The sequence below is a fragment of the Microcaecilia unicolor genome, chromosome 1, assembly GCF_901765095.1.
Source record: "Microcaecilia unicolor chromosome 1, aMicUni1.1, whole genome shotgun sequence".
In the NCBI taxonomy this organism is placed as follows: Eukaryota; Metazoa; Chordata; class Amphibia; order Gymnophiona; family Siphonopidae; genus Microcaecilia; species Microcaecilia unicolor.
Genome location: NC_044031.1, coordinates 733,003,766 through 733,019,897, shown reverse-complemented (window position 1 = coordinate 733,019,897; position 16,132 = coordinate 733,003,766). Strand labels below are relative to the sequence as shown.

At 44.6% G+C, this 16,132-nt stretch overlaps 1 protein-coding gene across 2 annotated transcripts in view; it reads right to left on the bottom strand.

Moving 5' to 3' along the window:
• Nucleotides 1-16,132, bottom strand: part of FES (FES proto-oncogene, tyrosine kinase) — a 172,552-nt gene that overhangs the window by 110,426 nt on the left and 45,994 nt on the right. For both annotated transcript variants that reach the window (XM_030189652.1, XM_030189653.1), the window contains 2 exons: nt 7,139-7,312; nt 2,321-2,417 (listed from right to left, as the gene is read on the bottom strand). In XM_030189652.1, the coding sequence (XP_030045512.1) occupies nt 2,321-2,417; nt 7,139-7,312 (271 nt within the window). The remainder of the gene's footprint in view (nt 1-2,320; nt 2,418-7,138; nt 7,313-16,132) is intronic.

The window sequence follows — 16,132 nt, the reverse complement described above, 5'->3', positions numbered from 1 at the left end:
TGTCCCACTCATGCTCCGCCCCTGTGTCAGCCCCCTTGCAAATATATGCTATATAAGTTAAGCAGGTATTTGCAGAATAGCGCTTAGGGTGTCCTGATAGCATTTATGCAGGTATGTGCACACATCAGGGATGTAGCCAAGATTCAATTTTTGGGGGTGCCCAGGGGTGGACTGCGGGGGGGGGGGGGGGCAATATATTTCTACTCTACCCACCACATTACTAATTTAATGTTTGCTGGTGGGGATGTCCGAGATCCACTGCCTGGAACTGTCCCCAGTGCTGCCTTACCAGTGAAGAAATCAGCGACCTCCACTCCAGCTGCCAACGCTGGCACTCCCTGCACATACACAGTTCATGTACATCTGTGACATGTTCCTAGGTTATAGACTTGCCCTTTACATGAATGTTGTGCTAATATCCTTACAGACTCTTCAGCACTGCCTGGTCAGTGCCAGGATGGTCCATGGGCCGTCTATTCAGTCCCCTAATCAGATAACTATCCAAATAAAGTTAGGACAGCACACATCCAAACTTTATCCGTTAGCTATCCGAATAGTAGACTGAATGTTACCACTACCTGGACAGCATGGCGATCACCTTACCCTGATATTCAACGCCAGCCACTCTCTGGATACTGGCACTGAAGATCCAGTGCTGAATATCCAGATTTTTTTAATAGCTGCAGCGGCTGTTTAAAAAAAATGCCACCCATCATGGCTCAATATTGACCTGTATGTTTTTATTCAACAAAAATTACTTGAACCAAAAGTAAATACCCAGTGCACCTAATTGCAACTCACCTTGAGCTACTACTGGAAAAGATGTGAGCAAAAAAAAAAAAGAAAAATCCAAATAAATAAATTCTCTTTTAGGATTTTAGGCCAATGCTGAAACATAGCTACCAATGCACTGTAATAATAGATTCCCACAGGGTGTATTTACATCTCTGTGACACAAAATGGTTAGTTTCCTATCAGACCAGGCAATAATCTCCTGTACAGGAAGGAGAAGGATGTGAAGAAACAGTGTGTTTTAAGCCTGTAAAATGTATTGCATATTTTCCTGTCTTAAATATGTCTGAAGTGTATTTCTCCTGTTTGGCCAGCAGATGGTGAATGCTTATGCTCAGAGCTGTTACAGAGCACTGACTTCTCTTTCTTTTAGTTGGCACACAGATAATAGGAAGTGCCTGTAGTGATGTAACCAGTTGTTATTTGGAACTTGACTGTTCCGGGCTCTGATTGGCCTGGAGTTTGAAATTACCCAGCAGAAGCTGACTGTTGATTCAGTCTTAGCCCGGAAGAAAAGAGAGACAGATCTTTTTGCTGAGGCTCGGTGAATTATATGTCATGACCTTCCCAGGTACTGTTTAGACAGTATATAGATGTTTAGTTAGTGTTATAATTGATCCATATTTCAGTTACCTGTTATTGTTTGGTGATTGAACATTTTTTTGTTCATTGTTCCAGTGTGACAATAAACCTGTTTAGTTTGTTGACTCTGGTGTCTGAAGTGATAAAGAATCCCGGTGGTTTGTGTGTTGGGTCTGTGAGTGCTTTCTGGGAACTGTGGGACCACTGGGAGTGTGGTCCCAGTAACCTAGAAATCACTGTGGATGGTTTGAGAGCGGGAGACTCACCCAGGGGCGGTTGTGACCCAGTCGGTAGGAGGAGGGTGCTAGTGTAGAGCACGAGTGGCAGGTGCAGGTGGACCTGAGCTGTGCTGGGGATAGACCCTCTAAGTGGCCACAGGGTAACCCCAGGCGGGTAGCTAGGCATTTCATGACAAGAGGACTTCTCAACAAAGAACATTTCCTGTCAGTCCCAACAGTAACTTCCCATACAGGAAGAAGAAGGACTTCTCAACCAAGAATATTTTCTTCCCCTGCTAATTAACGAGACAGAAATTAGGGAAAGAGTATCCATTTGTGTTGCAGAGGAAAAAGTGTTCTTGGAGCCCCGATGTGTGTTTGAAGAAAGCAGCAGCCACACATCTGAATAAATACTGCAAAAACAGATGACTGGATCCCCTTATGACACACTGTTCATTTGTTTGTGTAGCTAGAAAATAAAGCACTAACTTCAAAAGAGCAAAATTCAGGGCCTGGAAAAGAAGGAACACTCTGTTATGGAAGTGATGATGTCACTACTACTTGATTCTATGCTGTGTTTAATCTGGAGATTTGGCAAAAGCATTTCCCCCTTATGATTTCTCCACCGGGAAAATAAAAACAAACAACCCCCCCCCCCCCAACAAAACAAGCTACCAGGGACTACAACCCTCTACTGGGTAACCTTACATTCAGGTTTTAGTTCCCACCTTTACTGGACTCCTGGTATTTGCGTTTAGCCTGCAGCACTTCCTTCACTTGATTACGATACTGTATCTTCAGCTTTTCAATTTCTTGCTGACTCGTCTGGAAGAAATGAATTACAAAAAGTGATACAATTCAACTAGCCCTTGCTTCATCTCTCTGCATCCTGTAGAGTCCAGGGCAACGTGTGACTAAGCTGCCTTTTACTTTTCCTCACATTCTAGGAAAGTTGAGGCTTGAGTCATGCCATCAGCCCCACATATTCAATTCTGACCCCTAATACAGTGGATCAAACAGTAATAAGCTTACGACATAGCTGCCTGGATGTCACACCGCCACCTAAAACTGAACATGGCCAAAACGGAGCTTACTGTCTTTCCCCCCAAGCCCACCTCGCCCCTCCCCCCATTCTCTATTTCAGTAGATGGTACCCTCATCCTCCCTGTCTCATCTGCTCGCAACCTAGGAGTCATCTTTGATTCCTCCCTCTCCTTTTCCGCTAACATCCAGCAGACGGCCAAAACCTGTTGCTTCTTTGTCTACAACATTAGCAAAATTCACCCCTTCCTCTCTGAATACGCTACCAGAATCCTTATCCAAACCCTTGTCACCTCTTGCTTGGATTATTGGAATTTGCTTCTCACTGGTCTTCCGCTCAGCCATCTCTCTCCTCTCCAGTCTGTCCAAAATTCTGCGGCACGACTTATTTTCCGCCAAAATCGTTTCACCCACACTAGCCCACTCCTCAAGTCACTTCACTGGCTCCCTGTCCGCTTCCGTGTACAGTTCAAACTTTTCTTACTGACCTTTAAATGCATCCATTCTGCAGCCCCCGTTACCTCTCCTCTCTCCCTACATTCCTCCCCATAATCTCCGCTCGCTGGACAACTATCTCTTGTCGCCCCCCTTCTCCTCCACTGCTAATTCCAGGCTTCGTTCCTTTTCCCTTGCGGCACCTTATGCCTGGAATGGACTTCCTGAGCCTGTACTCCTAGCTCCATCTCTACCTGTTTTCAAATCTATGCTGAAAACCCACCTTTTCACCACTGCTTTTGGCTCCTAACCACTACTCAATTCCCCTATCCTTGTTCCTTCTCATCCAGTACTTTCCTCGCCCTTAATTGTCTTGTCTGTCTGTATTTTTAGATTGTAAGCTCTATCGAGCAGGGACTGTCTCTCTGTGTCAGGTGTTCAGCGCTGCGTGCGTCTGGTAGCGCTATACAAATGTTAATAATATAAATGACACCTGGAGCTTCCACTAAGCAACTGAAGCAGTTTACAATCCAATCCTTTCCAAATGTATTTGTTATGCAACAGTTCAACAAATGCTTTAAAAACAAAGAGTAAAACATTTGATATATAATAGCAAGTAAATGAGTAAACTTACAATAAATGAGGGCAAGTAACCTAATCCAGTATAGCATACTGGGGGTAATTCTATAACAGTTACACCTACATTTAGGTGCCTATTTGCAACCTATTCTATATGTCCCCACTAGCCTAACAGGAGTGGAGGAGTGGCCTAGTGGTTAGGGTGGTGGACTTTGGTCCTGGGAACTGAGGAACTGAGTTGGATTCCCACTTCAGGCACAGGCAGCTCCTTGTGACTCTGGGCAAGTCACTTAACCCTCCATTGCCCCATGTAAGCCGCATTGAGCCTGCCATGAGTGGGAAAGCGCGGGGTACAAATGTAACAAAAATAAAATAGATACTATTGGAGATTCTACATGGAATGTTGCTACTATTGGAGATTCTACATGGAATGTTGCTATTCCATTAGCAACATTCCATGTAGAAGCCTGCGCGGCCACATTGGTGATCTGCAAGGGCCGACTTCTACATGGAATGTTGCTAGTGGAGGAGTATCCTAGTGGTTAGGGTGGTGGACTTTGGTCCTGGGGAACTGGGTTCGATTCCCACTGCAGGCACAGGCAGCTCCTTGTGACTCTGGGCAAGTCACTTAACCCTCCATTGCCCCAGGTACAAATAAGTACCTGTATATAATATGTAAGCCGCATTGAACCTGCTATGAGTGGGAAAGTGCGGGGTACAAATGTAACAAAAAAAAAACAAAACAGGTCAAATACATAGCTATATTTAAGGCATGAGCATTTATACCAGCCAGAGAGCTGGTATAATTGCTCAGGCCTAGATTGATGAAAACCACACGAGAATTATAGTATTCTATAATTTACAAGCCTAACTGTTATGTCCCACTCAGGCTGTGCACAAATGTTTGGCATGGAGAAGTCTAGTCCCTCGATGTCTCAGTGACTTTCGGAGCTGCCTCGGACACTGGAGAGAGGGAGTCGACCTGCGGAGGAGTAGCACTAACCACTAGGAGTAGCCTAGTGGTTAGTGCAGTGGACTTTGATCCTGGGGAACTGAGTTCGATTCCCACTGCAGCTCCTTGTGACTCTGGGCAAGTTGCTTAACCCTCCATTGCCCCTGGTACAAAATAAGTACCTGAATATATGTAAACCACTTTGAATGTAGTTGCAAAAACCTCAGAAAGGCAGCATATCAAGTCTCATTTCCCTTTCCCTTGATGTCAAATGTTGATAGAGACTGTCGGGATTGAGCATTCTCTGATTTTCTCCCTCCCCCCCCCCCCCCCCCAAAAGAAGAAGGATTTGTCTTCGGTGCTGAGAGGCACCAATATGGATTGTTGAGAAGGGATAGGGTTACCATATGGCTCCAGAAAAAGGAGGACAGATTGAGCCAGTCTGGGTTTTACTTCTATTGCTTTCATTGGAAGCAAAACCCGGAATGGATCAATGTGTCCTCCTTTTTCTGGAGCCATATGGTAACCCTAAGAAGGGAGGCCAAGGTGCACCGGCATCACTCCCTCAGAGCATTGCGCCCAGGTCACTGGTGCCCTCAAAGCACCCCTGATGTGAGGGTAGCTCACCCTCCGTAGCATTGGATGGGGTGTGCCAGGATCTCTAAGGGAGTGACAGGGAGAGTAGATGGCATGGATGGGCAGACTGGATAGGCCATATGGTTTTTATCTGCCTACATTTTTCTATGTAAATGTATATCCACCTTCAAAGTAGGTGCCATTACATCAAGCCACCATGTTATACAATAGCACATAGCTAGAATATGGGCATACACACATATATGCACACATATGCCAGTATTCTGGTCATTTACGTGCATTCTTGGCGCCTAAATGTTGACGTCCTCCTTAAAGAATTGCCCTCATTATGACTAAAACAAAAATATCTCTATCCTTATGGCTTAGCTAAGACGTGGGGGGGGGGGGGGGGGGGGAATTCCTCAAGCAGCGTTAGGGCCTTAACATGTGTTAAGGGAATTAACACATGCTAAATACTAAGAAGTCCATTTTAACACCCTCACATAAGCCCTAATGCTGCCTGATGAATTCCCCCTTAAGGGGGACTGGAGGAGTAGGGTTCAATTCTCCCTGCAGCTCCTTGCGACTCTCAGCAACCACTTAACTCTCCATTGCCCGGGGTACAAAATAAGTACCTGTATATAATATGTAAACCGCTTTGACTATAACCACAGAAAGGCAGTATATCAAATCCCATCTCCTTTCCCTTTAGCAGCATGGGCTACCGTTAAGACATTATTTTACCACTAACTCATGCTATTTTTGCACAGGTCCCATTTTATGCAGTGAGACCTAGTTATTATATTATTGTTAACTCCAGTTTTATTAGTATGTCTTAATAGGTCACGTTAATAACTTCCCCCCTTAATTAAAGAATACAGAAATGTCTCTAGAAATTTAAACCACTTCTATATGCAATATAAGTGAGCCAAATATAGGGCAATCAAGCCATTGTGATGTCACTGATGAGGCACTGGTGGAATGAGGCATTATGACATCACAATATCAGCTCTGGTTACCAGAGACAAGCTCTTCACACTGTGGAGAAGTTATCATTGTTCGTTGCCATTAAGACAGGTTATTTTACCACTAACTCGTACTATTTTGGCATAGATCTCATTTTATGCAATGAGACCTAGTTATTAATAACTGGGGTTAACAGTAAAATAACCCATCTTAATGGTAGCCCATGTTGATAACTTACTGCCTTAATTACAGAAAAAGAAATGTCTCTAGAAATGGAAATCAATGCTATATGCAATATAAGTGAGCCAAGTATAGGGCAATCAAGCCATTGTGACATCACTGAGGAGGCCGGCTCTTAGGCTTTGGTGGAATGAGGCATTATGACATCACAATATGAGCTCTGGTTACCAGAGACTCAAACTCTTACCACTACTACTACTTATTACTACAGTACTAATACTACTAGTTATCATTTCTATAGTGCTACTGATGCTATTTTATGCAATGACACCTAACTACTTAGAACTGGGGTTAACAGTAACAAATAACAAGTCTTAAGAGTAGCCCATATTGATAACTTCCCCCCTCCCCCAGACGGCAATTCTATAAATCGGTGCCTCCATTAGGTGTGCCGATACCATACGCTGAATGTCAATTCTATAATGGCATCTATGTGCCTAGATGCCAGTACAAAATACTAGTGTAAAGCTGACTTGTTGTACCTAGAGTTGGGCATGACCATTTACACCAGGCCAATCGGAGGCATAATTGGGTACACCTAAGTGCACCATGCAATGTGCATTACTTATGGTATTCTATAACTTGTGCACATAAGTTAGAGACACACCCATGCTCCATCTATGTGTACTGTACACCCTCTCATTTATGCACTAATAGTGCACAAGGTGTGCGTAACCGCAACGGCATTTTAATTGTTCTCATTGGCTTCCTAAGACCAAAGGTAATCCTAGAAGTTTCTCAGCTCTGATCAGCCCACCTTGATAAAGTCTTGGTTGAGCATCTGCCATTGCTCATTATATAATTTCTTCAGCTGTTGTTTGTCTCGAATGAGGAGGGTGAGCTTGTTCAGTGGTCCTGCATTTAGATCCTCAGCGTGTTTCCGTAAAATCCGGCTCAAGGTCTCTGTCTGATTCACGACAACGGTCCAGGACTGTAAGGCAGGAAGACAGCAGAAGGACAGAGGTAAGAAAAATGGACTCCAGAGAAACGCAGAAGAGAGAAAACATGAAAGTAGAAGACGGCAGCTTGGGAGGAGTAGGGAGGGAGAGCAGAAAGCCAGAGAGGAAATGAGGCCAACTGAATAATTCTAACCAATTTAATAACAGCATGTTTAAGTATTTTAACAGACTTTAGTGCAGTGGTTCCCAAATCTGGTCCTGGAGGCACCCCAGCCACTCAGGTTTTCAGGATATCCACAATGAATATTCATGAGAGAAATCTGCATGCACTGCCTCCACCTTATGCAAATCTCTCTCATGAATATTCGTTGTGGATATCCTGAAAACCTGACTGGCAGGGGTGCCTCCAGGACCAGGTTTGGGAGCTACTGCATTAAATTGTCTTGTTAATTTTATGATCAAGTTATACGTATTTTAAAACATTAGTCTCTCTAATCATAGTGAAATGTTGGGTGCCTAACAGTAGAACCTGAACAGGCCTCGGTGCAGTAAGGAAGGAAGACCACAGAAACCACTGATTCCAAACAAAATGATTCACAAAATGAACTGGGATCAAGAAAATCTTTCGTTTGTTTTTCCGTAATAAAGATAAACCCTTTTTGGGTTTAAAAGTTTTACTTTTTCCTGATGTCTCTAAAGAGACTCGACGACGAAGGAAACAATTCTTGCTCCTTAGGCCTGAGATTTTGCACTTGGGGGGTACCTTCTTTTTAAGATACCCCTGCAAGTGCATAGTAAGGCTTAAGGAGAAAAAATATGTATTTACAGAGCCGTCTCATGTGTCCTCGCTTATAACCTCGGTGAAAATGGAAAAGCGTTAAATATAATTGTGCTCTACTTAACAGCTTTTGTATAATTTCTATTGATAATTTCCTATTTGTCTCCGTTATTTTCCTGAAATCTTGGATCATAATTATGGACTTGAGTATAATTTCTCCTTGGTGAAGCTTAACCTTCACTTTTTTTTTTTTATTTCCTGTTTCATTATTATTTTACAATTTTGTAAATTATTAGATACTTTACCTGAACAAGAAGATTGTCTTGTAATATAATGGAAAATCTTAATAAATATAAATAAATAAAAAAAAAAATTCTGAGGGAATAGCCTGGAACACAACTTCTTCACATCTTTTCAGACTCCAAAACAGAGGGGTGTTCTGTTCCTGCCCCTGGGATGGGAAAAGCCTGGAACAGAGAACAAGCACATGATTCCCTAATCTAACCCCTCTTCTCCTGTTGCTCCTGCTCCTGGGCCACCATTTCTACAGTTCCACTTCCTTTTTGTCTACAAATTAAGAGGCCCTTTTATAAAGGCGTGGGAGGGCTAACGCACGGGCAGCGCGTGCCAAATCAAAAACTACCGCTGGGTGAGCGCATGCGCCTGGCAGTAATTCAGAGCTTGGCATGTGCCCAACTGCAGGAGGTGTTCCTGGCGGTTCCCACCAGTTGGCGTGCGCTTCAGGTCACCACGTGGGTAGTGCGTGACCCCTTACCGCTAGGTCAATGGGTGGCAGTAAGGGCTTAGGCCGTAAATAGGCGCGCGCTAGTTTTAATTTTGCCACACAACCATTTCCTAGCCCTTAAAAAACCCCCCACAAACCTTTTTCCCCAGACGCGGTAAAGAAATAGCCCAGTGCGCATCCAAAACAAGTGCCTGTGCTACCGCAGGCCGCTTTTTACCAGGCCTTTGTAAATGGGCCCCTAAGACCTGGTCCTATGTTACAGAAACAAAATGTGTTGGCAGATAAGGTGATCAGTTCATCTGCTCTGCCCAGTTTCATTCCTCATTGAGTGCTACAGGCAGTGGCGTAGCCACAGGTTGGCCTGGGTGGGCCAGGGCCCATCCACTTAGGGCTCAGGCCCATCCAACAGTAGCACATGTTTAGCGGTAGCTGGTGGAGATCCCAAGCTCTACCAGCTGAAGACTTCCCCCTCATGGTAATGAAAACGCTACTTTCCACGACACTGGCACCTGCGCATGTTCAGTTTTCAGCGCATGCCTGCTGCAGACTGCCAAGGTGCCCACCCACTTCTTGCCTAGGCCCACCCAAAATCTATTGTCTGGCTATACCCCTGGCTACAGGCACCATGTGGTCTCTGTTTTCCCTCACTTCAAGGAACCTCTATGCTCATCCCGTTTTCTTGTTCTCTGTTACTCTTTCGACTCCACCAACTCTTCATGCATCTATCACCCTTTCCATGAAGAACATTTTTCTGATGTTGCTCTTGAGTCTGTTCTACTGGATGAACCTCATGCTTTGACCTCTTGTTCTAAGCACTCTTTTCTCCTGAAAAAGGTTTGTTACATCTATTCTATTTCAATCTCATCTCAAATGGCTTTTACTGTAGACTTTTACTAGTAGCCCACAGTCCCCACCCCCAGTCTGTCTATATCTTGTTGAATGTATGCCCCCCCCCTCCCATTTTATGTAATAATTCAGCAATAATACAGAGGGCACTTTTCAAAACATTTTACCCACATTAAAAAAAAACCTTATGAAAACTGACCCTACTGTGTTTTAAAGATTGGCAGCTATTTCAAGGTGTGAATGCTTTTACCCATGGGGGGAGAGGAGTGAGGGTTAATGGATCAGGAGAAAGTACAAGCAGGAAGTCTGGACCTGCTCCAAAGCAGAGGCTAGGTCTGTGAAGATTTTGTAGCTGTGGTGTACATATAGGCCTCAGTTTTTCAAAGAGAAAAAGTGGGGACTTTCTTGTGAAAATAAGCTTGCAAGCCAAAGGGTAGAAAAGGGCTGTGGACCTGCAGAATACAATACAACAGAATTTACAATAGAACAGAATTTATGTTCCACTATACAGCAACTAAGAATCAATGCGGATTACAAGTTAAATAAAAAAAAAAACTAGGCAATCACTAGAAAAAAAATACAATTAATATAGTTATACACGGACCAATGAAAACTATCTCTGTACCACAAGCACAAAATTACATTAAATAAATGGAAAACAGATAAGTCTTTAACAGTTTACAAAAGTGTAGGTAAGATTCAACCAATCTAAACTCTTCCTCTTTAACATCAGCAAAATTCGCCCTTTCCTCTCTGAACACACCACCCGAACTCTCGACAACGCTCTCATTACCTCTCACCTTGACTACTGCAACTTACTCCTCACCGGCCTCCCACTTAGCCATCTATCCCCCCTTCAAACTGTTCAGAACTCTGCTGCACGTCTCATATTCCGCCAGAACCGATATACTCATATCACCCCTCTCCTCAGGTCACTTCACTGGCTTCCGATCAGATACCGCATTCAATTCAAGCTTCTCCTTCTTACCTACAAATGCACTCAGTCTGCCGCCCCTCACTACCTTTCTACCCTCATCTCCCCTTACGTTCCCGCCCGAAACCTCCGTTCACAGGACAAATCCTTCCTCTCAGTACCCTTCTCCACCACCGCCAACTCCAGGCTCCAATCATTCTGCCTCGCCTCACCCTATGCTTGGAACAACCTTCCTGAGCCCTTACGCCAAGCCCCCTCCCTGCCCATCTTCAAGTCTTTGCTTAAAGCCCACCTCTTCAATGCTGCGTTCGGCACCTAACTCTTACCTTTCAGTGAATCCAGACTCTACAGAAGGAAACTGAAGCAAACAATGGTCCTTAGATTTAAGGGGATGAACCGTTGTTCCTACAGTAAATAACCTCACCAGATAATCTGGAACAAAACCATAGAATAATTTGTGGGTAAGCGTATAGAACTTAAATTTACATTGTGCTTCTATGGGAAGCCAATGGAGCAGGGGCATAGCCAGACACCCAATTTTGGGTGGGCCTGGGTCCAAGATAGGTGGGCCTGTCCCACGAGTGATTTCGTCTCTCCCTCTCTCTCCTGCATGCGATATGGTCTCTCAAACATCCCCCCTTCCCTGCATACCTTTTAAATAGCAGATTTTCACCGGCAGCAAACAGCAACTAATACACACTGCTCGTGTTGGCTCCACAGCCTTCTCTCTGATGCAACTTCCTGTTTCCACATAGGCAGGAACACATCAAAGGGAAGGCTGTGGGGCTGGTGTGAACAGTATGTGTCAGTCGCTGCTCACTGCAGGCGAAGATCTGCTATTTACAAGGTATGCAGGCAGGGCCATGCCAAGGGTCTGTGGCGCCCCCCTGCAAGGGATTGGGTGGCGCCCCCCCCACCCCGCAGGGGATCGGGTGCCGCCCCCCACTGCAGACAAGCGGTTGGAGCACGCGCCCCCCCCCATGAAGATGATCGCTATCCTCTCTCCCCTGCCCTCCCGCTCCCATGTCCCAACTGCCCGCCCTCTTCTCCCCCCAACAAAATCTCTTTTAAATTTACCTCCGTCCGGCTGGCAGGGCAGCGAAGGCGCAGTGTCAGTGAAGGAGGCGGCGCTCCCGACGTCTCTACTAGTCTTCCCTTCGCTCAATGTCCCACCTTCTTCTGACGTCATTACCCGGACGGAGGTAAATTTAAAAGAGATTTTGTTGGGGGGAGAAGAGGGCGGGCATTTGGGACATGGGAGCGGGAGGGCGAGGCAAGCATGGCGTGGCGCCCCCCAGAGGATGGCGCCCCCCTGCCACGCTTACCTCACTTACCGCGTTGGCACGGCCCTGTATGCAGGAGGGACAGTTGTTGGGAGTTTTTGGCTGGTGGGGCTTGGAGATCCCTGCCAGCCACATCATAGATGTGCTGCTAACTGGGTGGGCCTGAGCTCAAAGTGGGTGGGCCTGGGCCCACCCTTGGCTACGCCACTGCAATGGAGAGATCGCAGTAAAGGAGTGACATGATTGAACTTATGTCTTCCACAGATCAATCTTACAGCTGTATTCTGCAAAATTTGTACATGTTTTACTATTTTTTAGCCCGCCCTTATCCAGGGCGGGTTACAATAAAACATTCATAAAAGTATAATAAACAAATACAGAAAACCAAAAAAACTCAAAACAGAGCAAATGCAGCATCAATCAAGTGAAGGCCTTAAACAACAAAAAGTCTTTCAGACATCCGGTGTAAAGCGCATTAAGTAATCAAGCTGAGACAGCACCAGTGCCTGAATCGCTACCTGAAAATGAGTTTTACTTATGAAACATTTGGGGGTATGTTTACTAAGGCGTGTTAGCAATTTTAACGCGCTTTTAAAGTTAAGGCGCGTTAAACGCTAACACGCCTATACATTCCTATGGACGCATTAGCATTTAGCGTGCGTCCACCATTTATGCGCATTAAAACCACTAACATGTCTATAGCGCACCTTAGTAAAAATAGGCGTTGATGCGTTGGAGTCATCTCAGCCTGAAAAATACTTTCGCAATTAATTGCTAAATTTTGAAGCTTCATTGTTAACCGAGGATCCAAAAGAATTCCTAATACCTTTAGTGAAATTTCTAAAGAGAAATCCTAACCCCAAATATTCAAAATTGAACTAGAAGGGACCTTAGTACGGGGGAGATAAACACAAAACCATGGTTTTAGCAGTGTTTACTGTAAGCTTATAATGTGAAGCCCATTGCTCCATAATCTGTAAATAAGCAGCTATTTCATTAAAATTACCCCTATGATTCACGAAGAAAGAGCGCTGTACAGCAAATCACATGTGCAAATATAAGTAATCAGTAAGCAAAAAATCCTCTACCAAAGAAGTGCTTGTACAATATATTACTCAATTTCCTCTTTTATTCTTTTTTTTTTCAATTTTTTATTAAAAAAAGAGGAAGGAAAAGCCTCAACAGACTTCACTTCGGTAAAAATGCCTGTCAAGTCAAGGAGTTCTCTCCGTCATCACAGGCTGAAAAACCTCCCATCATTTAAATTATAAGGAGTCAACGTATACAAAAACGTTCACTGAACTTGAAAATGTCCAAACACCTTCCGTAGATATTCAACGGCCGAACGGCCATTCTTTGGAGTTCTGCTCATGCTCCACAGACCCTGAAGCAGTTTTTCGGCTGTGGAATATCTACGGAAGGTGTTTGGACATTTTCAATCCTTATTTGAGTTCACTAATATTTTGTAGCAAATATAAGTAATCTCTGCTCTGAAAATCTTACAGCTTCAATGGACACCAAAATCAATAAGTGACAGAGTGACGGGGGGGGGGGGGGGGGGGGGGGGGGGGGGGGGGAAGAGGGGGGGGAGGGGTAAATGGTGGATGCGCGTTAAATGCTAATGCGTCCATAAGAATGTATAGGCGTGTTAACGTTTAACGCACCTTAACTTTAAAAGCGCGTTACAAAAATGCTAACGCACCTTAGTAAACATACCCCCAAATGTTTCATAAGTAAAACTCATTTTCAGGAAGTGATTCAGGCACTGGTGTTGTCCCAGCTTGATTACTGTAATGCGTTTTACACCGGATGTCTGAAAGACATTTGTTGTTTAAGGCCTTCACTTGGTTGATGCTGTATTTGCTCTGTTTTGAGTTTTTTTGGTTTTCTGTATTTGTTTATTATACTTTTATCAATGTTTTATTGTAACCCGCCCTGGATAAGGGCGAGCTAAAAAATTATAAAGCATGTACAAATTTTGCAGAATACAGCTGTAAGATTGATCTGTGGAAGACATAAGTTCAATCATGTCACTCCTTTACTGCGATCTCTCCATTGGCTTCCCATAGAAGCACAATGTAAATTTTAATTTATTTATTTATTGCATTTGTATCCCACATTTTCCCACCTCTTTGTAGGCTCAATTTAAGTTCTGTACTCTTATCCACAAATTATTCTATGGTTTTTGTTCCAGATTATCTGGTGGGAGTTATTTACTGTAGGAACAACAGTTCATCCCCTTAAATCTAAGGACCATTGTTTGCTTCAGTTTCCTTCTGTAGAGTACGTGACATTCATAGCATAGCTCCAGTTTTATCTATTGTTCAGTGCAATTTTGGAACTCCCACCCTTTGGAGTTGAGATTGGTTGAATCTTACCTACACTTTTGTAAACTGGAGTTATAGTTAGGTACCGTACATATTTCTACATCCTCGGAGGGCTCACAATTTAAGTTTGTACCCAAGGCAAAGGAAGATTAAGTAACTTGCCAAGATCACAAACGGTTGCTGTGTGACTTGAACCCCGACTTCCACTAGGCTGTTCCTTCAATAGGATGGCAAGTATTAGTGGCAGAAAGGTCCTGGACTTGGGCCACCTGCTTCACATTCCCCCTCTCCTCAGCCCCCCCCCCCCCCCCGTTGCTTTATTGCCTCTAGTTGCCATAAACATGGTCATCAATCTTGTGCTTCTACCTAAATGATTGTGGAGAGGCTTGACAACTGCAGCCTTTGCAACATTCTTGCTTTTCCACTTTTTCACTATTTCCCCATTCATATTTGCTTTCTGGTTATTAATCAAGTCATTATAACAGCAGCAGAACTAACCTCAGTCTTCAGAGTACACAATTATCCCTCTCTCAGCTATTTTGCTCTCTTCAGCCTGGAGAAGAGACGGCTGAGGGGAGATATGCAGTGGCGTTCCTACGGGGGCTGACACCCGGGGCGGATCGCCGATGCGCCCCCGCCCCCCCCAGAACAGCGTGACGCCCCCCCGGTGAAAAAAACCCAGATCCCCCGCCGAAACCTCCCCCCCCTTCGGGTGCACGCCACTGGAGATATGATAGAGGTATATAAAATACTGAGCGGAGTGGAATGGGTAGACGTGAATGAGGGGTCACACAATAAAGCTACCAAGTAGTACATTTTAACATCAAGACTGGATTACTGCAATGCACTATACAATGGTTTGACCACAAAGGGCCTGCACCAGCTTCAATTGATTCAGAATGCAGCAGCAAGACTCATAGAAGGTTGCAAGCGATGTGACCACACCACACCATTTTTGCAAAAACTTCATTGGCTACCAGTACAATACAGGGCTAAATTTAAAACTCTATGTCTGATCTTCAAGGCCCTGAAAGGAAATGGCCCCAAGTATCTGAAGAATAGGATAATCCTTCACACACCGCCAAGGACACTAAGGTCCTCCCCCAAGGACTTTCACTAACTACGCCCTCTCCAAAGACATTACATGATGTGATACCCGCAAGTGAGCCTTCTCCAGAGTAGCCCCCACACTATGGAATGCATTGCCTGAAAGGCTCCGCTTAACACAAGACTACCTCTACTTCAGGAAGCAGCTGAAAGCTTGGCTCTTCAACCAGGCCTTTAATGGAAGAAGTAACTAACTAGTTAGTCTCATTCATACACACAAGGAGTGACTCGGGCTGCACATACTGCAGCAGGACATGTTTATCCACTCCTACCCTAGCTAAGATAATATTTAACCATCTCTCTGACCTCATGTGCAACTTTCTTTAAATTAGTCACCTTACTTTCTAACTCTTCTTACTCTCTATATGTTCCATCTTTGCTTTACCCTTCACTATCAATTAAAATGTTCTATTATGTATTGTGTTGACATTGTAAGTAGTATACTAACAGGGGCATTTTCGAAAGAGAAGGGCGCCCACCTTCTGACACAAATCGGGAGATGGGCATCCTTCTCTCAGGGTCGCCCAAATTGAAAGCCGATTTTGGGCGTCCTCAACTGCTTTCTGTCGCGTGGACGAACAAAGTTCACGGGGGCATGTTGGCAGTGTACCGAAGGCGGGACAGGGGCGTGCTTAACAGATGGGCGTCCTCGGCTGATAGTGGAAAAAAGAAGGGCGCCCCTGACGAGCATTTGGCCGACTTTACTTGGTCCCTTTTTTTTCAGGACCAAGTCTCGAAAAGGTGCCCGAACTGACCAGATGACCACCGGAGGGAATCGGGGATGACCTCCCCTTACTCCCCCAGTGGTCACAAACCCCCTCCCACCCTAAAA